Below are 27,041 nucleotides of genomic sequence, written 5' to 3'. Positions count from 1 at the left end.
AAGTGAAAGTTGCCTTGTGGCTTATAAATTGTGCCATTTTCAATTCACTTTTGGTTTACAAAAATCTAAGCCCTGATTCGAAATTGAAATACGAAGCATTTCTGATGAATGTGGCATAGGCTTGGGCTACAGACCAGATGGTGGCAGCAGAACCAGGGTCAGACAGACTTAATGCGACCTAGCCCATCAACTCCCTCCTCACGCAGGCCTCATGTGGACACCCTTGGGCAACTCTCGGGTGATATGCGGAAATATACCCTCGTGAAAATTGTGAAGAGTGAACATTCCAAGGGGAATCATCCTTCTAGGCAATGCCGTGTTTGCGCAGTTCGCAAAAAAAGGACTATGACTGTCTACATTTGCAAGTGTGTAATGCCACTTCACAAAGGGGAATGTTTCCAGAAATATCACACTCTCAAGAACTTCCAGGAGCATTGGTAAATGTTCTTCAAAAATTTTAGTTCATAAAATTAATTAGGAGATTTTATATTAACTTTTAAAGTGAACAGTGCACAAGTTAGGGTAGTAGGTATAAAAATGCCGGTCCCCAGGGTGATTTAAATATTTAAATCGCTGGTCCGCAAAGTGTTAAATGACATCTTTAGTTATCAGGGCAGTAAACACTAAGATAATGGTCTTGTGGAATGGGTCACATGTGGTGCGGCAAATAGGTACCAAATTTTAAAGAACTGTTTGTGCACCCTGCACATGTAAGTCACTGACCAGAGGTTTTTGAAGGTTCAGAGCTGTCGTAAGACCCTCTGCCATGTCCCCAGTGTTTGCCAAGCCATGGAGTGAATTGGTTGCTGTGTCACAGTGCTTTATAAAGAACCGTGTGAATCGCTAACCCCGCCAACTGTTAGATGCGCTCAGTGATGCAATATTTTAACACGAGAAACATTCACCCTGCCAAAATCCATCACAAATGTGTCAAAGTGTATGGGGAAGGTGTCATGAATGAAGTGGTGTCATTTGTTTAATGCCCAACATTGACGAGACTATGGTGTGCTATCCAAAATCACCAAAAGGGCCTACACACTAGTCTAGTGGAGTGTGTCTGCTTCATGACAATGCATGACCACACACCGCAGAAACAACAACAAAGTTGTTGAATAAATCAGGTTGGGAAAATCTGACCTGGCACCTTCCGACGTGCATCTTTTCCCAAAAATGAAAAGAGTTTTTGGGCAGCAAACAGATAGCAACTGATGAAGAAGTGAAAAAAAGCAATTATGACTTGGTTACATGGGCTGGCAGCCACCTTCTATGATGAGGGAATCGTCAAACTTGTGCCTGAATTGCAATGGGGACTAAGTAAAAAAATAAACATATGTTGTATCTAGTAGTGATGTTAAAATTATTTGGATGAATAAAGTTTTCTCTTGTTTATAACAAAATTGTTCTTACTTTAAAATAACCCTCGTATCATGCTACACAGCATCACATACCATAAGACTGCAAGCCCAATAATTTGTATGTAATATATTTACAACTGTAAGCAATCAAAATGGTTCTGATCTGGGTAGGATTTGATTCAATGACCATCTGGTCACAAGCTCAGCTTCTTGAGCCAAAAACTAAATTACATGTTATTGTTAGATCTATACAACCAAGTAGAAAAACAAATTTTGAGACTAATTTTTTAAAAATTTAATTTAAAAGTTGCAGATATTAGTAACCTAGGATTTTTTAAAGTAAACTCCATCCAGTTCATTACAATGCTCCCAGCACTTCGACCATTGTTCAAAACAGTTTTCAAAATCCTGAACAGAAATGTCCGTCAAGATTTTTTCACAGATGATTTAATGTCCTCAATGTCTGTGAAATGCTTTCCTTTCAGCAGTGTACTGAATTTTGCGAACAGCCAGAAGTCAGCTGGAGCCATGTCAGGAAAGTACAGTGGATGACAGTGGCCTCCGTAGTCTAGAGGTAACGTTCCCACCTCATGACTCGTGGTACGCTGGTTCAAAAACCCGGCGGAGGTCATGGAATTTTTAAGGGCGGAAAAATTCAGGGAACAAGTCCTCCGGGAGGGACTTTAAGCCGTGGGTCCCGTGTCATAGATTTACGGCACGTAAAAGAACCTCATGTCTCTAGGAGACCTCTAAGCAAAATTAGGCCAAGTTTCCTGCCCAAGTAGTTTCCAATTCCTCCGGTAGATGGGTGAAGTATCAGGTACCACTGCCAGAGGAGGGGAGACCTCTCTGACAGAAAGGGACTAAGTATTGGATACCACTGCCAAGCAGAGGGTAGAAACCTTGCTGGCAGAAAGGGACTAGGAACCCATGCCAGAGGAGGGATGACCTCGCTGACAGACAGGGACTAACTATTAGATACCACTGCCAGTAAGAGGTTGGAACCTCGCTGGCAGAAAGGGGCTGATAGTAAGCACCAGTACCGGTAGGGTATGGACAGTAGAAATTAAAAGGGGGACGCACAATGGACCAGTAACCGGTCTAAGTGCATGGGGGAAACCCACCCCCTCAATATGGAATACGGAAAACAGTGGATGATCTGTGGCAGAGATGCCTTTTCTGCTAAAAACTGCAACACTTGAAGCGAAAAATGTGCCATTGTGTTGTCATGGTGAAAAATCAATGAGTGATCTCCCCACAACTCTCCTTGCATGTGCCTCACATCATCAATAAGCCTTACCATAACCTACAAGTAAAATGTTCAATTAACAGTGGTCCCTTCAGATACAAATTTGAAGTGGATGATACCCCCGATGTCAAAAAAACAGATCAACATTATTTTGATCTTGGACTCTGACATTTGTGGCTCCTTTTTGCCTAGGGGACTCTTCAATCTCCAATCCATGGACTGGTGTTTGGCCAGTTGGTGATTTCTACAGTTTAACACAAAATTTCATATTCACTCTTTGTTTCACTGTATGCTCCATTTCCACATCTGGACAAAGCTGATGACACACAGTAATCTAACGAGCTACTGTTCAACAAATGCTGAATGTAGCTTATCCAAATTGTTCATGTGAGCTGTCTTGTTGCATCACCTAACACTCCAAGTAACAGCACAGCCAGAGCACCCAGTAAAAAATTAAAAATGAGTCTCAAAACTTATTTTCCTGATCTTTTATGCTAAATGTAATATCCAAGGTTAGTGTGTATTACAACACTAATAACACATATGAAACTATGAATAATATTGATGAAAAGTTTCAGGAGTAGAAAAATTATGCATTTTGAGTTATGCCTAAAATTCCTTGCCTTCTTTTAGGAAAAATCTCATCAATCCACTGTACAAGATGTGGTTAAAAAGTACTGTCACATGTATCAGCGACTATAGACAGGGTTCAGATTGGTAATTGGATTGACCACTTACAGGTCATAACTACAATTAATTATAACACTCTAAGGATTACTGTAATGATAACACATAAATAAAGTCTTCTATATCTACTTGCACTAGTTGTTGCTAGGCAACAGATCTCAACTATGGCTAAGCCTTGACAATGTTTTCATTATCCATTTTCTGTCAACAGATTTTACACACGAATTGTAAAAGTCTCACTGAATCACACACACTCCAGATATCACTGTACTACAGCACACATAAAGTCTTCACAGGTCTACTTCCAATTCTTCCACTAGACACATAACATGGTTGACTTCAACTTTCCAGTCTAGTTCTGTCAACTGCACTGTAGCGCTGAATATTTTCATAACTCCTCGGCACAGATCAGGCATAGAAAATACATGACACATGTCCGTTATCTCACCAGTCCATTGGCATGCTGGCTGCTGCCTACAGAAAACATGTCACATGACAGCTACCCATTGTTGAGGTGACATCACTCCACTTGCACAGAAGTGTGTTTACCAAGTTGTTGTTTGGAAATGGGTTGCATATAACCCTCCTGTTCTACTGTTCTGTGTTGGACCATGTTTGTGGAGCCGTTGCCTGGCAATGTGTCAATCAAATCTGTTACCAAAGTCGTATCTTGGTTATACTGCACTGCACATGAACATAGCTGCGATCAACATATCCCGACATCTTATTCAATAGTTTCTTCCACTGGCTCAGTCACCTGTGATCAGTGTTTTGTCAAAACATAATCTTAAATGACCAGATGCCTGTACAGCAATTTGGGCACAGCACCTCTAAAGGACAATGTCCAATCACAGCAGCAAAGACAGTAACATATAGCAGGAACCTGAAATGGGGGAGCTGACTGACAAATTGTACAGTGGGTAGGAACTTGAACTATAAATGGAATGAATGTTACCTGCCGAAAGTGATCCCACAACAGTCTCGCAGATGACGACAGTGAATGTTCACATGTTTCATCCTTCAGCGTTGTACTATGTCCACTGCTGTCAATAATTTTAATGCATTCACCGCTTACTTTAGTAATTTTGCCACCTGAACAAGATAAAATAAAACCAATTAGCAATATTATTTTTTAAAACTATGTAACTGTTGAATGCAACAAAACACTGCATTTACTACCTGTAATAAAATCACACTTAATCCTTTGCATGCCACAAACTGATGAGATTGGCTAAGCATATCTGTATTAAAACTGCCACAGATGAAGAGCTCTCCTTAATGTTAATTACTCATTACAGCACTTCTGACAACATATGGCACCACGTGTTATATACTGATGTCTAGGGGAACAGAAGGCTGGATGGGCATTGCTTAGGCCTTTTTTGTGTATACAATATTTTTCTAAAATAAAAAAATCTAGGGGAACAGAGCACTTTCATACTGTATACATCTGTGCTCACTTGATGGTATCCTATGACAGAGTATCGAAGCTTTTTCTGTGCAACAGCACTCACCCCAAAGCAGCCTTGGCACTTTCAGCAGGCAGTTCTATGACAAGGCTTGGCAGCCAAAGGGTTAAAAACAAGTGAACAGAGTTTTAGACATATGAAACACTATGTATGTTTGGCTCAGATCCCAGCCATTGAATGACAAGTTTTAATAATAAAATATATTGTGTAGGCCACTGATTCTCAACATTTGCATCTTGCATCCCACCAATCATATTGTCACCTTATTAAAAGCAGAGCTTCTCTTTTTCCCAGAACTGTAGTTTCACAATTATGACCCATTTCACTATAGTATTAATCAGTGACAGAAGATTCTAAAAATCTGAAGACTATTCATTTTTCTGAGATCTGAGGTTCTCTCCCTATCCTATGGATGGGGGGGGGGGGAGGAGCTGGTTGCTTCAAACACTGATAACTCTGTACCTGCCCATACAGTGCCACACAATCTTCATAACAGCTTTTATGATACTGTCACACATTAGTGACTAGACTAGAATGATCACTGAACTTATTGAATGCTTATGACTAGGAACTACAAATCACAATAACACTCTCACTAATCAACACACTCTACAAATCGCTATAGCACACGCTAAGTCTTCTCAGTTTCTTCTGTCTTCACTGGTCATTGCTTGGTAGTGGCTTCTAACAGTGGAGATTACTCTGCTTCCATATTCGTGCCCAACTACAAACTGAGAATGCTGACTCACAACACACTAACAATTGGCTGGGTAAATTGCTGTTGGCCCTCGCCAGCACAGTAATTCTTCATTCTGAGCCCTGCAGTGCTCATGGACATATTTTACTGTCTCACAGTTCTGGGAGTCATGAGACTGGTACTGTTTGGTCTCATTATACAGCCTCGGCATGGAATGCACAAAAACCATTGTCTCCTGCAATTCTTCTACTGTTGCAGGTGCATCTGTTGTTGTAGAGATGTGTTTGCCATGCCATTTCCTAGCAACGACTGCAGCCGCACACTGTGCATTGGATATACACTGCGAGTGTAAGACCCACAATTACATACGGCACCACAGTATGGTGGCCCAGAGTTAAACTCAAGACAAGCAAGGCAGAACTTAGCAAACTGCAGGGGTGGGCTTGTTTGGGTATCACAGGAGAAATTTGAACATCACCAACAGCTGCACTGGAGATACTCCTTCGACTCCCCCCACTGCATCTACAGTTGGAGGCAGAGGCCAGGGCAGGAATCTACCGTCTCCAATACAGTGATCAATGGAAACCTAGATCCGATAGTTTCGGACATGCATACATAACTCAGGACTTGAAAAAAGAACCCATATTACAAATGGGGTCTGACAAAATGATACTGAGACATGTATATGAAAACCCCTTCACAGTCAGATTTCCTGACAGGAGTGAACAGGAAGACGGGTTTCGGCCCGATAGAAAAGGGGGACTGATCTGGTATACGGATGGTTCCAAGATAAATAAAGGCACTGGAGCTGGTGTGTACTGCTATGGCATGAGGCAGAAACTTAGTTTCAGCCTTGGGCAGTACACGACAGTATTCCAGGCAGAAGTATATGCCATTAAGGCATGTATTATGGAGAATTTAGATAGGAACTACAGAAATAGGAAAATCTACATTCTATCTGACAGCCAAGCTGCATTTAAAGCACTTAACAAACACCAGATCAACTCAAAACTGGTCTGGTATTGCCACCAAACTCTCCTGGAACTGGCCAAACATAACAGGGTACAATTGATATGGGTGCCAGGGCATGAGGGTATTGCTGGAAATGAAACAGCAGGTCAATTGGCCAAGACTGGAGCTGAACATCCGTTCACAGGACCTGAACCAGCCTGTGGCATCTCTATAGGAGTTGCTAGACAGGCAATCAGGGACTGAACAAATATGAAACACAAGAAATACTGGACTCAGTAAAGCAAAGGGACTCATATGAGGACCCTCTGCTAAAAGAGTGAAAGAACTGTTGAAGTTAAACAGGAACCAGCTACGATGGGTGGTGGGACTACTTACAGGACACTGTCACCTTAAAGGACACCTCTTCAAACTGGGACTGAGTGATAGTTCCACTTGTGAGAGGTGTCAAGAAGACACATATCCTGTGTGAATGTGAGGCCTTAGCTTATTTAAGATTACGTCACTTGGGTCAATACTTTATGGAACGAAGCGACTATTTCAACAACCCCACGTACAAAATCCTAAGCTTCATTAGAAGCGTGGGATTGCTGAGGGGATAATCAAAAGGGGAAGCACAATAGATCACTGTAGGTCGCGGTGCAAGGGCCGAGAAGGCCCACCCCTTATATATACATTCATTCATTCATTCATTCCTAGCAACGGCCTTCTCTTCTGGCCTTGTTATTGTGCCTTTCAGGCATTATGTCACAACATATTTTATTATTGTAACTGTGTAAAGACAATGTAGTTCTATTAGCAGATATACAATTATAGTGCTTACAATATAGGAACAATATTGTGTAACTCAGTTTTGTGTGACTGAATTCATCATTATTTTTAACCTCATACCCCACCCAGCAGTCCTGCTGGCTGAGAAACACTGGTGTAAAAATCCTTCACTTACACATAGGTACAGACTGTACAGCTGTATAACATGAAATATCAACACAGGAATCACACACCTTTCAGACATTGAGTTACTAGTTTATTAGTAAAGCAGATTATATGAATATTGCCACATGAACTGAGTGCAAAGAGAGGTTGCATGGCGCCTGTGTGCCCCCCCTCCTCGTTCACTAAAGTACTGAGACCTCCCCCATTCTTCACGGCTCTTCCAGAAAGGCATTCAGTTATGCAGTACATAACCATCCTAGATATATTATATGCATGAAACAGTGGCTGCTAGCCACAGGTTTGCCAGCCTGAGTCAAATTGTTGAGTTGTGCAGACAGGTGCAAACAGTGCAGAGAAAGTTATTTCAGTGCAAGATGGAACAAGGGGTCAGTGCAGTGACATTATGGTGAAACATCAATATCATAACATGGCTTATGCTTCTTCGGTTCATAATAACCTAGACTCTCTTTGGCAGATATTTTTATATTCTTTCTAATAGTTTCCCAAGTTTTATTAACATCCACCTCAGTTTCCAAGTTTTCCAAAGCCGCGAACCTATTTGAGATTTCAACACGATACTGCTCTTTACCCTCTACCTCATTTAATTTTTTGAGATTGAACCTCTCAATATGAACTCTGTGTGTTGTTTGTTTGCTCACTGCCAGTCTTTCCCTAACCTTTGCCACCACCTGGTAGTGGTCAGTATCACAATCTGCTGCCCTGAATGATCAGACATCAAGTATACTTGAGTGCCATTTCCTATCTATTAAAATTGATCTATTTAATTGTGTATCTTCCCATCAGGAGATGTCCAAGTAAATTTATGGATGTTACGATGTGGGAACATTGTACTTTTGACAGTAAGATTTTTCGATGTGGCAAAGTTTACTACTCTAACTCTATTATCATTATTAATTTCATGCAAACTCTCGTTCCCAATCGTTGGTTTGAAAAGGTCTTCCCTCCCTACTTTGGCACTGAAATCTCCTAACAAAATTTTCATAGGGTACTTCAGAAATTTATCAAATACATGTTCTAGTTCTTCAAAGAATCTGTCCTTTAGGTCATAAATTTTATCTTATGTTGGGGCGTGAACATTCATAACAATGATATCACACCAGCAATCTGTTAGTATTATACATGATATCCTATCACTAACAAATACTACCCTCTTAACTGCTGATACGATTCTCTTATGTACAAAAAAACCTGTACCTAATTCATGATTTTCATTCCCCTTTCCACAGAAAAATGTATAGTCTCCTGCTGGTGTGATGCCACCTTCATCCCAGCTGACCTCCTGTACTCCTGCTAAATCTAACTTATATTTTAAGATTTCTTCTGCCACTGGCCTGAGTGAACCTATACAAACTTCGAACATTCCAAGTGTCAAATCTCATATCCATTTCCTTTAGCTTAGGTCGTTTATCCAAGGAATCCGTCCAAATGAACCTTAGGGTATAATAAAAAATTGGCAACTTCTCGATCAGCTAAGCAATTCTTAATTTCTCAAGAACTCTACTTCATGAAGTTAATTATTTTACGTAACATACAAACTGATGCCTGACGACTACCTTTCGAGACATCTGATGAAAGAGATGAGGCTCTCACAGCCCCAGTCTGGCATTTTTAATTTTCAATTGCAGACCTATGGTGGAATCAATCAGAATGGATTCTGGCAATTACTATTGATTAGTTAGTTAAGAAATGGGTGACATGAGTTTTTACAAAAATTATCGCACCTGGTGGGACCACATGGGGTAAGAGAAGTTGGTGTTCAGATTACAGTCACTGAGGATGTGATGATGAGCACTTTCTTAGGTATGTATCAAAGTTTAAAAGGAAATAATTGTGTAGAAAATAATTTTTAATTTTATTACACAGTTGTTTAAACATGGGAGAGACAGCACAGTTATAAATGCTTGTTCAGCAGGATCATTTCAAGGCATGGGTAGATCACGTGACAGCCAAATGTCTGGGATGTGGATTGCAGATGTAGGATGCTTCAGACAGAGGGCTGGTTATCAGTGACCAAGTGGCAACAGAGATCAGTGGTCGTTTATTGCCAAGATGCTGAATGAATGATCCTTGAATGTGAAGACGGTCACTGTGCTCTTGCTCCAAGGTAAGCACTGCAGTTTGTAAGCCCAAAGTAACTCAAGCCAAATTTGACTGAGTTTAGAGGAAATTTTCTGCATGCGATATATGGTATGAACAGTTGAACCTAAGACGTGTTCCCTCTGGCTGCAAGTACAGTTTCAGCTTAATTTAAAGTCTGTTTTTGTAGCATCAATTTCCGGAAGACTATAATTTTATTATTACAAGTTTGATCACAACTTCAAGTGAGATGCTGCTATGTTTGGCAGATATGGATCTTCATGAAAGTCATCTGACAACTTTCAGAGCAAAACCTCAATGCCAGATTTCACAGATATAAATTACATACTTCTGAACATGAAACATGGGCATACATAAAAGTAGTCATTACATTCATTCTGTGCATTTCATATAAAGAATGAAAATTTTACTTAAAAAATATATTTAATTTTACAATTTCTTACCTTCATAAAAACACGCTTCAAAATCTGGGTCTGGGTCATTCTCCATAAGCAAACATTTTGCTTTATCACTGTAGAAGGTGACTTTGGGAGTCTTCGCCTTCACTAAATTAACAAACCTGAAAAGAATTATTATTCTGAAATCCTCATTTAAATTTTCTTTGGGGAGAGAGTAGATTGGAACATTTAAGAGAGGAAAATTGTAACAGAAGGAAATTTGACACTAAGATTACTGATTCTGGATCACTAAAATTAAACATTAAATGAGGAAAGCTTTAATTCAAGGTACATTAAATGAAGTCTTCACTGAACATAAAATAGTTAAAACCATAAATATAATTTGAAAGCCTAACTATATTTAGTGGATAAGATCTAAAAGTTTGTGATGATGGTACATTAATAAAAATATTATGTTTCTGGACATCATCCATTGTCCTATTTCTGTCTAAAACACTGGCCTGTTTTGTATGTTCTGGTGAGAATAACTGTAAATGGGAACTGTACTGAAAACTGGAATACTTGAACATCATAAACATGAAAAAGCATACTTTCTACCAATAACTGGAACAAATATCACAACAACATACACTGAATACAGCAGAAACAATTACTCTTAGCACTTTCACTACAGTTTAAAAAAATAATCTTACTGTTTACACGTGAAATGACCAAAAATAAAACTTCTATACCAATACATGAGCTTGTAAGTGGACTTCTCTCTATGCAATAAAAACATAATGATATGCAGGTACTACTAATTCAGTTGAGAGATGGATCTGCCAACAGTAGCCTGTCATCAATTTCCTATGAAAATATTCATTCAGAAGAGCTTCTTAAACATGTATTTTGTATTTTTTCAGTACTGTACATTATTACTGGATTGTGGGTGCAAGATGTGCAGTCCATAGTAGAGTACAACACAGCACCTTACTATGAATATTCAATCCAAAACATCTGAGTAATTACAATCTTCCAAACAAATTAGAAGAGAAATGAGGATGACCTTAACCCATTGTCAATTAACACAGACCCCAAGAATATTGTGGCATGTAGATCCGTTGCTAGGCGACAACATAATACATAGCTATAAAACTGCTGTTGCTAAGTAATGACTCTGTAAACAATGGCTGTTACCAGGTAATGGCCACAACAGACAAGCGTGCAACAATAGAAGAACTCTTCGAAGTGATGTTTTCTGTGTGGTCCATGCCGAGGCTATATAACAATGGGTAGCTGCAATTATGAGAGAGTTTTGAGACAGAAGTTAGAAGCACAGGAGTTAGTTATGAGACAGTTGCCAGCCAGGAAGGAAGTGGCAGAATTGGAAGCCATTACCAGGCAAGAGCCAGCGAAGGTACTTCAGAATGAAGACTTCATACATGCTGTAGTGAATTGCAGAGTGCATGAATTAGCAAATGGTACTATAGCTGAGTTGTGTATATAAGTGTGCAATAAATCCAATTACCAACCTAAACCCCATCTATAGTCACTGCATAAAATCGTGACAATATGCATCAGAGCAGCTCTTCAAATGCCATACCATGTCTNCTGGAAGTAAAATGCAGCTGCAAGGGGTTAAATAACATGGGTTGATCAGTACTGTAATTATAACAATCCTGTTGGGCTAATCTCTGCAGTAGTTCTGGATGACGACTAGTTACTTACTTCAAATAATTATGACTAACAATTTCATTATGGACATAAACATAAACTCCTTGTAATTAAACAGATGTTCGCAGCCACATTTCTATATTTTTATCTTACTGCTCCTGTTCTCCATTGAATTGAAATGGATCACAGATAAACATGAGAATTTCAACCATTTTATTACATGTATGAACAAATTGGCAAGAGATACAGATTTTATATATAAATCTAAGAAACTTTTCATTTTGTCATGTGTCAAATAAATGCATCTTCAGTTAGTGAAATCCTAGACTTGAACATATTGAGATAGGTTTCTCTACCACCAAAAATTTTATATCCTTACCACTTCAATCTTTAGCAAACAAATTTCTTATGATTATACAAATATGCAAATCTATTATTCCTAATTTGGTTCCAACAACTCATATACTGAATCAATGGTTTTCATCTTCTTACCACCACAACATGAAATCGCTAGAATTCAATTACAGCACATGAGAATTGAATTTCTCACAGCGGTGAATATTAAAATTACTTTCTTTCGGGATGTAGTGTCATATAGTCTGGTAGAATGTTACCAACATTTCTGCCATCATCAAGAAGGCAGCAGGACCTTCCTAAATCTGGGTACCTATCTACCGCACTACATGACACTATATCCCAGAAGACCATAATTTTCCCATGAGAGCAGTTTTCAAAAGCATTTCACTCTTAGTCATTTCAGGATAGCAAGCAACAACTGCTATATCACCTCATTTTTAACAACAACAGAAGTATGGGGGAAAAAAAGTCTTAATATGACTCTACGTCATTTTTAAACAATATACTGCTCCTGGCATTTGAGGTACAGGCAGTCCCCCTCTTATTAAGATGTGCATGCCTACAGAAAAATTATATGAATCAGTCAGCATAGTGGCAGGCTACAGACTGGACAATCACTGGTACAGTGACTGAGGGTAGCTCTTTCTAAGGGACCCAACAAAGTATACGTCTCCCCCTTCACCTGAGGACAGAAACAGATCCAGTGATTGAGGTAAGCTCTTTCTAAGGGACCCAACAGAGTAGGTGTCTCCCCCTCACCTGAGGACAGAAACAGATCCACTGATTGAGGCTAGCTCTTTCTAAGGGACCCAACAGAGTAGGTGTCCCCCCTTAACCTGAGGACAGAAAGAGATCCAGTTTCCAAAATGTCTCGTTTCTAGTTTCTAGAATACCAGATGAACAAAGTCCAAAAATCCAGCAATTTTGAGTGTTATACACCACAGTCAGAACCCTTTAAAATCTACTAACATCCTACAGTTTGACAGCAAATAATCTTGGCAACTGAAAATGTTATTAAATAAAGGAAGAATAAATAAATTAAGGATTAGTAAGGTTGAGTGGTGGTATAGAAAGGACCTTCTCAAAACTTTATACAACATGAATCTCTGTACCTTGAAGCATAGACATATTTTTTCCAGTGTTTGGCTGGCAAAGACTCAAAACTGTAAATTGCATCTGCTCCTTCTTCAGGAATCCCAGGAGGTGAATCACCGACAGCACAACCAAGGCCACCATTAGGTCGATATAACACAATCTGTGTATAAAATTGAAACATCCAGTTATACAGACATTGAGTGACCTTGAAATAATAGCATAAAAATGAACTACATAATACTTCCTGCTCTGCATCTGTTTTCATCAACAATTTACTTAGTTTAATCCTACTGTGGTCAAGAGTCCTCCTGCTTCATGCCAGGATATAACCTCAAATAAGACAATGACTGCTTCCTGCCACATCCTTTCCAAGCCATTTTTCACTTAACTGCCCTTTCATTCAACTCTACATAGCCTCAACTGCTGATGACATCATTAAATAAATAAATAAACTTACACCAACTTAATGGAGGCAGAATTTTTCCTCATGCTGTAAAGGTAAATTTAAGAACACCTGCACCCAGCACTACTGATGAAAATATTTGTATAAGAATTACAGCAAGATTTTTTTGAAGAAAGAACTGAAAAAATGAATAGATTTCCTTGCTAGATTTGTGGATGATATTTCATTTGTATGACAGTAAAACATGACACCAGAACTAACCACAGAGATTAACAATATATCCAGTACAAAAAAAATTCACAGAAGAAGAAAACCTCACAGCATACAGGAATAAGTTAAAATTTGGATACATAACAAAACCTAGAAGCACTGTCAACTCCTTTAATCCAGAAGAATAAAGAAAGCAGCAGTCAAATATATGCTAAACAGAAGAGAGAGCTTACCACTTGAACAAACAGAAACAGAAACTAAATGCAATAACAACAGCAGTACAAAATAAGTATCAAATTACTTCAAGAGAAAATGCAGTAGGAAACAGGAAATCAACAAAAAATGAAAGAGAGAGAATGAAAAAAGGACAAAACTGATTTCATCAAGTTCACCTATTTTGGAAGTCATGTCGGGACAATAATAAAGACATTCAGAAACACCAATACAAAATCAAAACACAGTGTAAATAACACCATACAGAAAAAAAATCTGCCACAAATCAGAATGTAAATTATAAAAAGAAGAGAAAGAAACATTGAGCATATAAACTTATGTAGGATTTGAGGTTCTCACAGAGATGGTTATGAAGAGTTCTACCTTCTGGAATATAACGTCATGTAGTCCTCTGAAAGTCAACCTATGCTTTGGAAGAACATGGTGCTTCCACCTTCAGTGCCAAAGAATAAGCCAAGCAAGAAACCAGCATGAAAGCAAGTGGCAAGCACTAACATTAAACATTAACAACAACCACCCAATCTGTTCACTCACTTCAGTCACCTCCCAGCATTCTAACTACACTTCAAGCACACCACAAAAAACCAAACTGCAGACCACTCAAGGCTGAGCATCAGCGTACCCACAAGAGAAAACCTTAACACTTAACTGCAGCACAACCTAGCAACCAATTACACAAGCTGTAACTACATGTTTACTTACAACAGACAAAACTTCTTGGACTGACCAATCACAGCACACCCTCATATACTAAAAATATGTATTATACAAATAGACATCAGCAACACTGAGATTCATTAATAATGTACAAACATGATCAACACCTCAAATTCACCACTTTATTAAATCTAACTTGCTTTAGTGACCAATTTTTATTCATAATATACCCTCAATTTAGATATAAACAGTGATTTTTTTTATTAGAGCTATATGACTGTAAAAATGCATAAATTTTTGACAGACAATTCAATAACAATAGGTACATTCTTATATATTCATAAGTACCACACAATGACGATCTTTCAGATTGAAACATGTACTGCATATATATATAATAAAACAGAATATTAACATATTTAATACCAGTTTTATTTACTAGTTGTGTTGATAGCAACCAAAATACCTTAAATACAATATAAACAACAGGATGCAAAAAATAAAGATGAATATGAAAATATTGAAGAGACCATGAACATTTTGAAGACTGTGTCTAAAGGAAAAGATATGGATACTTGGGTACAACTTCACATGTGCAAATTTAGTATGGAGGAGTAACTAAAAATGAACAATATACACTAATCAAAACAAGATACTTTTTGAACTTGCACTAAATAGAGAAACTTAACAGAGGACAGGTACATATCATGCAAGTGGCTATAGTTTTGAATCTGTTATCTATGCGGCATCAGTAACATAGTTGGTTGAGGCACTATGTTACAGGCCATAAGGTTGCTTTCAATTCCCAATATCATTGGAATGTAAATTAACCTAATCCTTCCAGCCGCACTATGGCTCTGGGGTGGACTCAGCCGAGTACCAGGAATCTTACTGGGGTGTAAAGGGTGGCCAGGGCATAAGGCTGACAACCTCACTGCCATCTGTGAACCAAATGTTGGAGCCTTGATGCCTCACAACCCTATGGGCTTCCATGGCCTGTTACAGGGATAGCTACACCTCACCTTTATTCACAATGCACACAGATGGCTGACAAGCTGAAACATGTTTGCTAGTGAACTTAAGTACTGTGTGATAGGTGTAGATGGTCAATTACAAGAAATAATGTTAACAATACACAACCACAAACATGAATCCAATTAAGATACTGGTGGAAAAACAGGTAAAATTGTCCCTGTGCTTAAGTAATTTAGCACTACACCATGAAGACATATGGGGGAGTGGATGTATAGATGCACATTTTCTTGACCTCGGCACCAGTTGGAGGTGAGTGGTCAGTTTCACGCCCTGGCCACTTTACCCCCAGGGAAAGAGCCCTCTGGTACCCATTGGATAGGGGGTTGAGTGGACCCTAGAGTCAGTCTGGATGACGTGGAGAAGAGAAAATCTCTTGACCCTACAGGGACTCGAACTCCAACCCCTCACTTGTCCAGCCCATAGCCAGTTGCTATAGTGACTATGTTATCCTGGCCCAGTTGGTTGAGGCACTATGCTACATGACGGAAGGTTGCAGGTTTGAGTCCTGATGAGGTGGATTTTTTCAATTGACCTAATCCTTCCAGCTGCCCTATGGCCCCGGGGTTGACTCAGCCTCTAACAGAAATGAGTACCAGGAATCTTCCTGGGCAGTAAAGGGCAGCCAGCATATAAAACTGACAACCTTACTGCCATTTGTGACCAGACTGTCTAGAGAAGATGTGGGAACCTCAACGTCTCACAATCCTATGGGCATTCACAGCCTGTTACAGGGACTGGTGTACAATGAGATATAAATATCCCTTGATAAAATCTTAAAAAACTTATAAAAATCTTACCTATGAAATGAGAAGTTAGTTATAGGACAACAATGCAATACAGTAGAACAGTCAACAATTTAAAAAATCTATGATTGCATGATGTTGTATCACCTGTAACTGCTACAGGTTCACCAATTTCTGGTGCCCACACTGTGTTGCAACATTATATGCAACATTAATCCCACTTTCAACAAAAATAATGCACTGGTTGTAACCTTTTCAATGAACGGTTGATGCCTTGGCGTTCATCATTAAGGAATCACATGGTGTGGTCCATAAGCACGAATACGCACACTCTGTTGCCACATCACCTTCAACTTTAATTACATTTACATGGCAATAGAAATATTATCAAGGGCCATTTTCATCTCAATGCTCAACAAAGAATTGTGTGGCAGAGTCCACAAGAAGAATTTCCAGAAATCTAGTGCAGTACATAGGTACTGTATTATGAAACTTTGGATGACAAATGATGACCAAAAAAAAAACATTATGTGCCTCAGTCTTGATAGTTGGTCACCCAACAAAGATATGAACTGGGCACATCCAGAAGAGAAGTATACATTGCCACTGACATGCTAAGTAAATTAAATTGGAATAATTTGATCTCAGAGAAAAAGGCTGTGGTAATATGGCTTGGATTAACCCTTTCCCAACCTCTGTCAGAAGGCTTCCAACACTAATTTTCCCATATAGATCCACTGAAAGGAAGCCTTGCAATATGAACTTTACAAATTTACTGGCACATCATGAGTGCATGTTGTGTGTTATATCTTTGCTCTTTACATTCTTTGACATCTTTTCTAACAGTTTCTATACAGGAACATGAATGGCAGGAGTTTTATATTTTCTCAAAGTATTATTTTCTCCTTCACATTTTTGGATAAGTTAATCTATAACTGGCAAAACTGAGTCTTAAGCAAAACAGATGAGAAAGGGTTATGTTATCTCTGTTTTCGGTCCAGTACTGGCAGTGTTAGGACTTCTCAAGTTCTACTATCTAATACATTATTAAGCATTTCTTACCCTGAGACCATCACCAGAAATTCTGCAGACATCCACAACTCTGTCCTCCTTGTTTCCCCTTTTCTTCCTCAAAAATTCAATGCAGACCTCTCCAGACTCTAGAATACTCAAGATGGCGCTTTTTGTGTGATGCCGTGTGGGCTGTAATCTCAAAGAGCTTAAAGGAGAAGGTGTGCCACAGTTTGAACCAGTCTTAAGCTCAGAACTTACAACACTATTCACTGTAAAAGTTCTTACAGATTCTGCTAGTCTTGCATATTTGAAGTCATGTTTCTTGAAGAATTCATCACTTCCAACCCCATGTAACTTCACATCATTTAAATTTCTCTGGCACCCAAACTCTGATAATGGGCGTTGTGAAGTCAGTTCCTGAGAGTCAACTACAGGGTATTCCAGTGTGGCCAAATTGCTTAAGGAAGAAGCATAATGCAGACAATCCCCTGTCTCACAGTTTTGGCCTTTAGGGTGATTGTGAACACCACAGAAACACCTTACAGGAGAAAAACGTTGTACACATGGCATATCAACACTTTTAGAACGTTCACGGCAGCCTGTCTGTGAATGTTTCTGAAACTGTTCAGAATCTGTAGCGTGCATCTGAATTTGTGTGGAAGGAAATGAATCAATACTACAGTTACAATTACTTTTGCTACAGTGAGAAATATTTCTTGTTACATTTTCAGCAGAATGTGTCCTAATTAAACAATTATTTGTCACTCTACTGACAGTTTCATTATTTTGGGGAACAGTCACATTGTCATCCTTTTCTTTTAGTCCTGTCACATGATTCTGACAGAGAGAGGCACTTCTCAGCATGCTCTTTTGAGAATTGTCACATGTTTGACGACCACACTCCTCTATGCGGCAGCCATGCAATATCCTTCCGGTATCATCAGAGTGCTTACATGAGCATTGGCTATGGTGTGACGCACAACTATAAGAGTCTCCATGATGAGAACCAATCTCAGGATTGGACTTACTACCAAATATCAAATCCCAGTGCACAGCCCTTTCCCCACTACTACTGCAACCATTTCCCTCATCAAGGCAATTACCTCCATCTTCATTAACACTGGTAGCAGTACATCCAGTTCCACCTCTAGAACTGTAATGTTCAGGTTGGGACTGGGCATTTAAAATGTCTTGTAGAGTCGAACGATATGAGGAATGTTGAAGGTCTGAAGTCTGCACTGATGGAAGAGTTGGTAACACTTCAGAGATTTTGTCACCAGGATTTGAAAGTGAATGATTAAATCTGGCACGAAGATACATCGGTTTCTTTGATTTTTCTGAAGAATTTATGCCATGATATTTTTCTTCTGATCTACAGAAAAAAGAAAACTTTCAACTGCAAATTAAACACTAATTTACATACATTAACATATATAACAAAAACACACTTATGGCCCTGGATAAATGACATAGCCATATATACTCATGAGTAGCAAGCGAAACCATACATGCAAGAAACAAGCACAAGAAATTGGCTGTAAATATAAGCAGAGAGAAAATTTACAATATGAGAATGTTATGTAACCAAACACTGTGATAATACCTCACTGCTATAAAAATATTTAATTAAAAAATGTAAATATATACACATATAAAAGGAAATGGTTTATAACTATGAGTGAATGTTACGTTATTCTCACACTAGTGCTGTTCACATACACAGATGTCAGGATTGAAACTGTGCTGTCTCTGGGATAGAACTGTAACTTCAGTTACTGTTTTAGAGGTTAAAAGGGGGAAAAAGAAAAAGGTATGAAGGAGCCGTTGCTAAGCAATGGTACTTGCGTTATCACTGTAACGTTTGCTTGAATGTGGGCAGTTCCCACAGGGGTTAAGGAAGAAGACATGAAAGAAATGACATCTCATTGAATTTCAACGGGCTTTTCAACTACAACAGTAATTCTCTTCTCTGCATTCTTTAATGATGCTTTCAGCATTGAACAATGTCAGATGGCAAGATAACGGATCAATTATGAAATGGAAGGGATTTAGAAGGAAGTGACAGTGGTGTAATTGAGGTACTATCCTGACATTTGCCTGAAGGCACTCAGATAAAACCATGAAAAGTCTCAGTCAGGACAGCCAGTGTCCCAGCTGGCATTCAAAACTCAGCACCTCCTCAATACAAGTCTAGACCCCTGGTCTGGACCACCTGTCTGGTGGTATTGGTATGATAAGGAACAAATATGAGGTACATGACACAAAAGATGTCAAGAAATTCTTGTTCTTATCTACCATCCATAATGCTAAGATACCAGCTAACTAAAGGGAGCAAACAGTTGCTCAATTGGTCAATAATTCCCATAATTCTATGGAACCCATAGGTTCACTATTGTGTTCACAAGAGTGCACCAATGGTGCCTACAAGGATTCAAATGAATCCAGTCCATAACCTCCTGCCTCATGTCTTTAAGATCCATTTTAATGTTATACTCCCATCTATACCTAGGACTTCCATGCGGTCTTATTTTTTTCAGATTCTTCTATAAAAATTGTGTGTGCATTTTCCTTTCTCCCATGTGTGCTATATGGTCTACTGTCCTCACCCACTTAGTATTCAGTTATTTAACTAGTGGATTACTTACAAGAGTAAACATACATAGTGTTTTTCAAGCATCCATGTTGGCAAAGAAACTGTCTCACTGTGAAGTGGGCAGCATCCTCAAAACAGACATAAATAATAATTCTACTAAACCATTTCTACAGTTATGGAATATGAATTGCAAGAATCTGAAAACTATGTGTTAGAGAAAGTAACTGGACACAAGTGGTGAAATACGACAGGAACTGAAGATTTTCATAGTGTCATCAGAGCATGCTGTAACAGACTGGACAGGCGCACTGGAGGAACACAGAATAAATATGGAATTTTAATACATAACTGTCTTGGAACTCATCCCACCTGGAAGATCAAAACAATACAGGAAGTGAACATACAAATGTATCACTGGAAGAAAAGGCTGTTGAAGATGTGAACTGAAATGTTGACTGACCTGCGTCGGGACAGTGACAAAAGGTGGAGACTGGCATTAGCAATGTTGAATATTCAATCTCAAAGGAGTCAGTTCAGTCAGTTATGATATAAGAGACAGACATGATCTGAGGAGGGAATAGGGTGGTGAAAAAAAAGAAATCTGTCCACTGAACTAAGTTAGTTTGATTGTAGTAACCTAAACNCATTTGTGGTGGTGGTACATTAACACAATTATTGTGTTTCCAAACATTTTCCATCACTGTTTTAAACCAAAACAGGATGGGTAAGAACCAAAAGGCACAACAATTGTAAAAGATCTGAGGTTCTCACAGCAGTGATTATGAAGTGCAATATCTTCTGGGATGGGATCACACTGGCTACAGCACCCTGTTGCTCTCCAGGGCCACCCTTCTCCTTCCTTCTCCCATCTCTCTGTGCCCTGCTGATTATGTCTGGTCTCCTACCCAGCCCCTGTCTAGTAAGTTTTTATGCATGGTTCCCCCAGCTTCTGCTTGCAATCGTACTCATTGCTTGCTTAGAATACTGCAGCATGTATAGCCGTTGCTATGCAATGAATGTGAGACGGGCAGTTATATCAAACCTGATTCTGGACAACAGTTTGGTAAACACGTTCCTGCAGCAACGGTTACATATGAAACAGGGGAATGTAGTGTTGCCTATGCGGCCCACGCCGAGAAGTTATAAAGAAGAGAACTGAGGCAACCAGTCAGTTGAGCTCTGCAAGGGAGGCTGAGAAGAGATGGTGCTATATTTGGTCGAGAGCTGTCAGTCATCAGTTGAGAGTTGAGTTCTACATGGGAGGCTGTGAAGATAGAACCTGAGCGCGTGAAGCTGAAGAATCTCCACTGTTAGAAGACGCTGCCAGGGAACAGCTGATGGAGACATAGCTGGCTGCAAAAAGGCCTAGTGGGTGCTGTGGTGAATTGTGAATTGTAAATTGTGGAGATCAGCAACAGCACTGTAATTATTTGTAGATTCAAGTTGAGTGTATAAATGATCAATAAATCCATTAATTAATCCATACCCAGTCTACAGTCACACCCCTAAATCACGACATCTTCAATCATGAAGATGGAGGCAGCATGTTCATTCCAAATGTCAGTGAACATCTACCAGACCATACAGCGTCACACCCCAGAAAACCGTACTCATCACACGCAGTGAAGAATTTCATGAAGCATGTTAATTTCTGGGTACAATAAGAATACAGGGCTATTATAAATGATTGGGGTGATAAGAAATGTGTATATTTTTTAAACAGTTAGAGACATATATGTGAAACAACTCAAAAACAGCATGTAAAATATAAAATTACTGAGAGGTGTAAAATACTACCTTGCAAATGTCAACATAACATTAAAATTATTCACATGTATGCCACATCTTGGCCAGTGAAATTCATTCTCAAAGGGACTGTGGGACTGGAGTTTCGTACACCCAGCCTTTCACATATCCCCATAGGTGGAATTCATGTGGAGTGAGGTCTGGGGATCTAGGGGACCAATCTTGCCAACTGTGAAACCGCTAGCAACATTGTGCCTTCTGCAAATTCAGACGTCGTCTTCCTTTGGTAATGATCAGAGTGTCACTTGCAGCTGATATGGTCAACCTTGCCCACAAAAATTTAACGAGTTTCCTTGCCATTTTCTAGTTGTTTCATGTTTGTATCTGTAACCATTTTGAAAATACATTAATTTCTTATGACCCAAATCATTTTTAATAGCCCTGTATTTAAGTAATGTACTCTGACAGACTGAGAGGAAGCACAGGTGGGGCACATAAAATGTTGGGTGGGAAGCCTATCAGTAGACTCCTTGAGAGACCAAGACAGAGATCAGGCATTAGTATTAGAGTGTATCAGAAAGCAAGGTGTAATTGCTGTCAGGTTGAATAGATAAGAATGACGTGGGTCACAATAATGTGTACCAGTATGGTTCAGTGCTAACCATGCTGAATCTTTGCATTAAATACCATACAGGAATTTTGAAATTGTTAGTGGTGCTGAAAAAAATAAATCTGTCCACTGAACTAAGTTAGTTTGATTGTAGTAACCTAAATAGGGCAATGAAGATCCAGAAAAGCCTACCTGGATATAATCTTAACTGTTTCCTTTTTCATGGCTTCTTCATTACTGTCCGGTTGCATATCTGTCTTTAATGCTTCACACACTCCTTTAGGATGATATTTCCAAGCTGGAGGTAATGTATCACATGATACCTGTTCATTAACAGTCTGAAAACTGTCTCTTGTTTCCTGTGAATGAGTATTCGTCGACATTGTGTCCATTCCACTGTCAGCCGTATCTCCCGGCAGGCACTTCTGATTAGAATTAAAATTTGTCATTAATTACAGCAAACATATAATGTCCAATTTACATATACAAACATGCATGCACATGCATACATAGTTTCTATCCTACATTTGAGGTCCTCACATCAGTGACTAAAGATTATCATCTTTCTCGATGTGATGTGTAGTCTGGCCAAAGTTTACAAATATTCATCAAAAGCATTGTTAAATTCTACCAGACTACATTGCATCACATTCCAGAGGATAGTACTCTTCAGGATTGCAGTTCCCTACGCCAACAGTACAAGTTTCTTATGATGCAATGTTGTCAGTGAGAGCATTTCTTGTTCATTATATCTCTCAACAATGTTCCGTTTCTTGGTGAAACAACACATGTGAACAAAACAGATAGTGTTCTGNAACATATAATGTCCAATTTACATATACAAACATGCATGCACATGCATACATAGTTTCTATCCTACATTTGAGGTCCTCACATCAGTGACTAAAGATTATCATCTTTCTCGATGTGATGTGTAGTCTGGCCAAAGTTTACAAATATTCATCAAAAGCATTGTTAAATTCTACCAGAATACATTGCATCACATCCCAGAAGATAGTACTCTTCAGGAATGCAGTTCCCTATGCCAACAGTACAAGTTTCTTGTGATGCAATGTTGTCAGTGAGAGCATTTCTTGTTCATTATATCTCTCAACAATGTTCCATTTCTTGGTGAAACAACACATGTGAACAAAACAGATAGTGTTCTGAAAACTCCTATTTCATCCAAACTTGTCATGATATACTGAAATTTGAGTCTGGTGCAACATACGTGCAATGAGAGTTATTACACTTTGGGTTTACTGGGGTCCTGGCCTTTGTTCATCGCCTAGTATTGTGGGGGGGGGTCCTCGAAAACCAAATCTGTTTCCATCCTCAGATAAAAGGTTTGGGAGGTACATGCTCAGTTATTACCATAAGAAAACAGAACCTTCAATGACTGGATGTCTAGTTCACATGAGGATGGAAGTAGAACCAGTTTATGAAATGCTGTAACTGCACANGTACAAGTTTCTTGTGATGCAATGTTGTCAGTGAGAGCATTTCTTGTTCATTATATCTCTCAACAATGTTCCATTTCTTGGTGAAACAACACATGTGAACAAACATACAAAACTCCTATTTCATCCAAACTTGTCATGATATACTGAAATTTGAGTCTGGTGCAACATACGTGCAATGAGAGTTATTACACTTTGGATTTACCGGGGTCCTGGCCTTTGTTCATCCTCTAGTATTCTGGAGGGGGAGTCCTCAAAAACCAAATCTGTTTCCATCCTCAGATAAAAGGTTTGGGAGGTACATGCTCAGTTATTACCATAAGAAAACACAACCTTCAATGACTGGATGTCTAGTTCACATGAGGACGGAAGTAGAACCAGTTTATGAAATGCTGTAACTGCACGACCATGAAAAAGTGTAGAAATTCAATAATCCAGGGTGTAATCCTCTACCATCAGAAACCATCAAAACAGAGTTACTAAATGATTTGAGGTCCTCACAGCAGTGGTTATGAGAGTTCTATCTTCTGGGATACAAGGCCATGTAGTACACTAAAAGCAAATCTAAGTTTCGGAGGAACAAGTCATCTCCATCTTCAGGGTCAAAGAATAAGCCTCACAAGATACCTGCTACCGGATTTCAAGCTGGTTTCTTGCTTGGCTTGCTCTTCAACCATGAAGATGGAGGCAACATGTTCCTCCGAAGCATCAGCTGACTTTCATCAGACTATATGGCATTGTATCCCAGATGATACAACTCTTCAGAATTACTAAAGGTTACTGTCTTTGGAGGTGTAATGCTGTATTCTTTGGTAGATAGATGTCAATGAAGGCAGAGATGACATTATCTATCAAAATACACGGCATCACATACCAGAAGTCAGTCATCTTCGGTCACCACCATGAGAACCACAAATCTTACAGAGCAATGCACCATCTGTCTTTCCTCATGGGACTATAAGATAATATGCCCACATCAGATTAACCCATGTATTTCCTCCCTCATTTCAGGGAGCCTACCCCAGGAAAAGTGATCGAATCTGTTAGAAGTGTTCCTCCACCATGAATTACTAAGAGGTTGAGTACTCATGACGCCATGTGGACCAGCAGAAGTTCACCTGCATCTCAAAAGAATGTACAGCTTCTATTATCAGGGTCAGAGAGTGAGCAATGCAGGCAACCAGCTTGTTGGTTAGCATCTAGCTTCCTGCTGGTTGCTTGCTTCACTTAGTTTTCAACTCTGAAGATGAAGCAGTATATTCTTCTAAAATATCAGTGAACTTCTAGTGGACTACATAATGTCACATACTTCTACCAGAAGAGTGCTCTTCAGTCACCACTGTGAGAACCCCAAATGCAACATACTGTCATGCATACGAGTGACTATACATGGGGTTTGGATAGGTAATCAGTTTTGGTGTATATTTATACACAACTCTTCTCTTCTCCACGTGTGTCATAAGCAGATTATCACCATTAGAAAGCTATTGGATTATACAGGGCGTTCAATCATCGAGGAAATTGGGGAAGCAGCGTGAGTCGGATACAACATTTCTCACAGATTGCTGCTGTAGCTACCGATAGTTGAATGAGTCATCAGTGCTGATAAACACACACACTCTCATTAGCATAGAACAGATGGAACGTTTCTCCGCCACTACTGTGTCCTTCCCCAGTAGCGAGAGTGCAGTTGTGACAATGATTCCCTTGCATCAGTTTCTGCACATGCATAAATTTATACGAATACTCTAAAAAGATAACACAAACTCACCATGCTTTATAACAGGTGCCAAAAGTAACCCCCTTTTGCTTGCACACATGCCTCGCATTGCATAAATAAATTATGCAATGCTTTCTGAGGTCGGTCAACGGCAACTGAACTAATTACGTGTGTAAAATCCTCATGCTGTACAGCAAGTGCCATTACATAGTGAAAAGGTGGGGGTGTGGTCTGCTGAAAGTCCGCACCAAATCATTGGCCCCTTACTTTTCCACAAAACCGTGAACTCTTGACCACTACGTTAATGATATACTGAATCCATTCTTTCAATCAGCTGACTGCTGAAGAGAGACAATATGGGTATTTTCAGCAAGATAACACTACAGCACATATGGCTAATGCATCCATGGTTGCACTATGGGAAGTGTGTGAAGACAGAATAATCAGCAGGGAACTGTGGCCTCCCAGATCCCCAGACCTCAGTTTCTGTGATTTTTATTTTTTGGGAAACCTAAAGTGAAAAGTCTGCAAGAATAATCCTCACAGCACTGAAGCTCTGCAGAATGAAATAAGATGCGTAATTGGTTCAATTGCATGTATCAACTTCAGAAAGTGTCGCATAATTTATTTATGCGATGCAAGGCATGTTTGCAAGCAGAAGAGGGTCACTTCCAGCACCTGTTATAAAGCACGGCAAGTTTGAGTTATCTTTTTACAGTATTCTTACAAATGTGTGCATGTACAGAAACTGATGTGAGGGAATCAGTGACATGACTGCATGCTCACTAGCGGGGAAGGGCAAAGTAGTTGCAGAGAAATGACCCATCGCTCTACGCTAGTGAGAGTGTGTGTGTTTATCAGCACTGATGACTCATTCCGCTATTGACAGTTACAGCAGCAGTCTGTGAGAAATGTATTCAACTCATGCTGTTCCCCCGGTTTCCTCGATGATTGAACACACTGTATTATCAACATACAATGAGAACCAAAATCATCACATCAGAAATCTCACTTGACACACGGGACTTTTCTTCTGTAACACTGTCTACTAACGATATGACATATCATTACAGGGGTTTGAGATTATATTTACAAATAGCTCAACAATTCGTGTCTGCTATGAAACAACCAAACTGTGCAGCATAAAATCAATAAACAAGAAATGACTTATTTCTGCGGTTAAAGTGCTGCAAAACAATAGTCATCACCCTCATTTTTTTCACTTCAAATTTTCCAGAAATCAATAAATTAGACTGAACTTGCTAAATTGGTCAACAATTTTCCACCCCATAACCCTGGTTACGTTAACATTTAATCTGATGTGGCAAGATAAAAAATCTACTACCTGGTCTGTGTAATTTCAGCTTGTCGGTAAAGACACACTGCCTTTATGGATTATGCTTTCTTTCGTTCCCCACCATGAAACCTTGAATTAGAACGGATGCTCAAATATTTTTCGTAATCAAAATCAGTGTCCATTTTCTTCAGCCTAATTAATTAATTTTAATTGCTAGTGGGGTGGGACTAAGTCCCTTGTACTGCGGCCACCTCTGGCCTACTGTACCAGCCCCAGATGATAGGTGAGGGTGATTGTGGAGCAATTGGTGGAATGAAGATTGGCAGGGGAAACTGA

At 39.3% G+C, this 27,041-nt stretch overlaps 1 protein-coding gene across 2 annotated transcripts in view; it reads right to left on the bottom strand.

Moving 5' to 3' along the window:
- Positions 1-27,041, bottom strand: part of LOC111868005 (serine/threonine-protein kinase PLK4) — a 54,934-nt gene that overhangs the window by 12,965 nt on the left and 14,928 nt on the right. The window contains exons 8-12 of one of the 2 annotated variants that reach the window (XM_023858326.2): positions 22,421-22,653; positions 17,328-18,651; positions 13,001-13,143; positions 9,924-10,039; positions 4,247-4,383 (exon numbers count right to left, since the gene is read on the bottom strand). In XM_023858326.2, the coding sequence (XP_023714094.1) occupies positions 4,247-4,383; positions 9,924-10,039; positions 13,001-13,143; positions 17,328-18,651; positions 22,421-22,653 (1,953 nt within the window). The remainder of the gene's footprint in view (positions 1-4,246; positions 4,384-9,923; positions 10,040-13,000; positions 13,144-17,327; positions 18,652-22,420; positions 22,654-27,041) is intronic. The other variant, XM_023858327.2, reaches the window with a different exon arrangement.

The sequence above is a fragment of the Cryptotermes secundus genome, unplaced genomic scaffold (assembly GCF_002891405.2).
Source record: "Cryptotermes secundus unplaced genomic scaffold, Csec_1.0 scaffold508, whole genome shotgun sequence".
NCBI classification, from domain to species: Eukaryota; Metazoa; Arthropoda; class Insecta; order Blattodea; family Kalotermitidae; genus Cryptotermes; species Cryptotermes secundus.
Note: the sequence above shows the minus strand (reverse complement) of the source record. Positions and strands in the feature narration are given on the sequence as shown.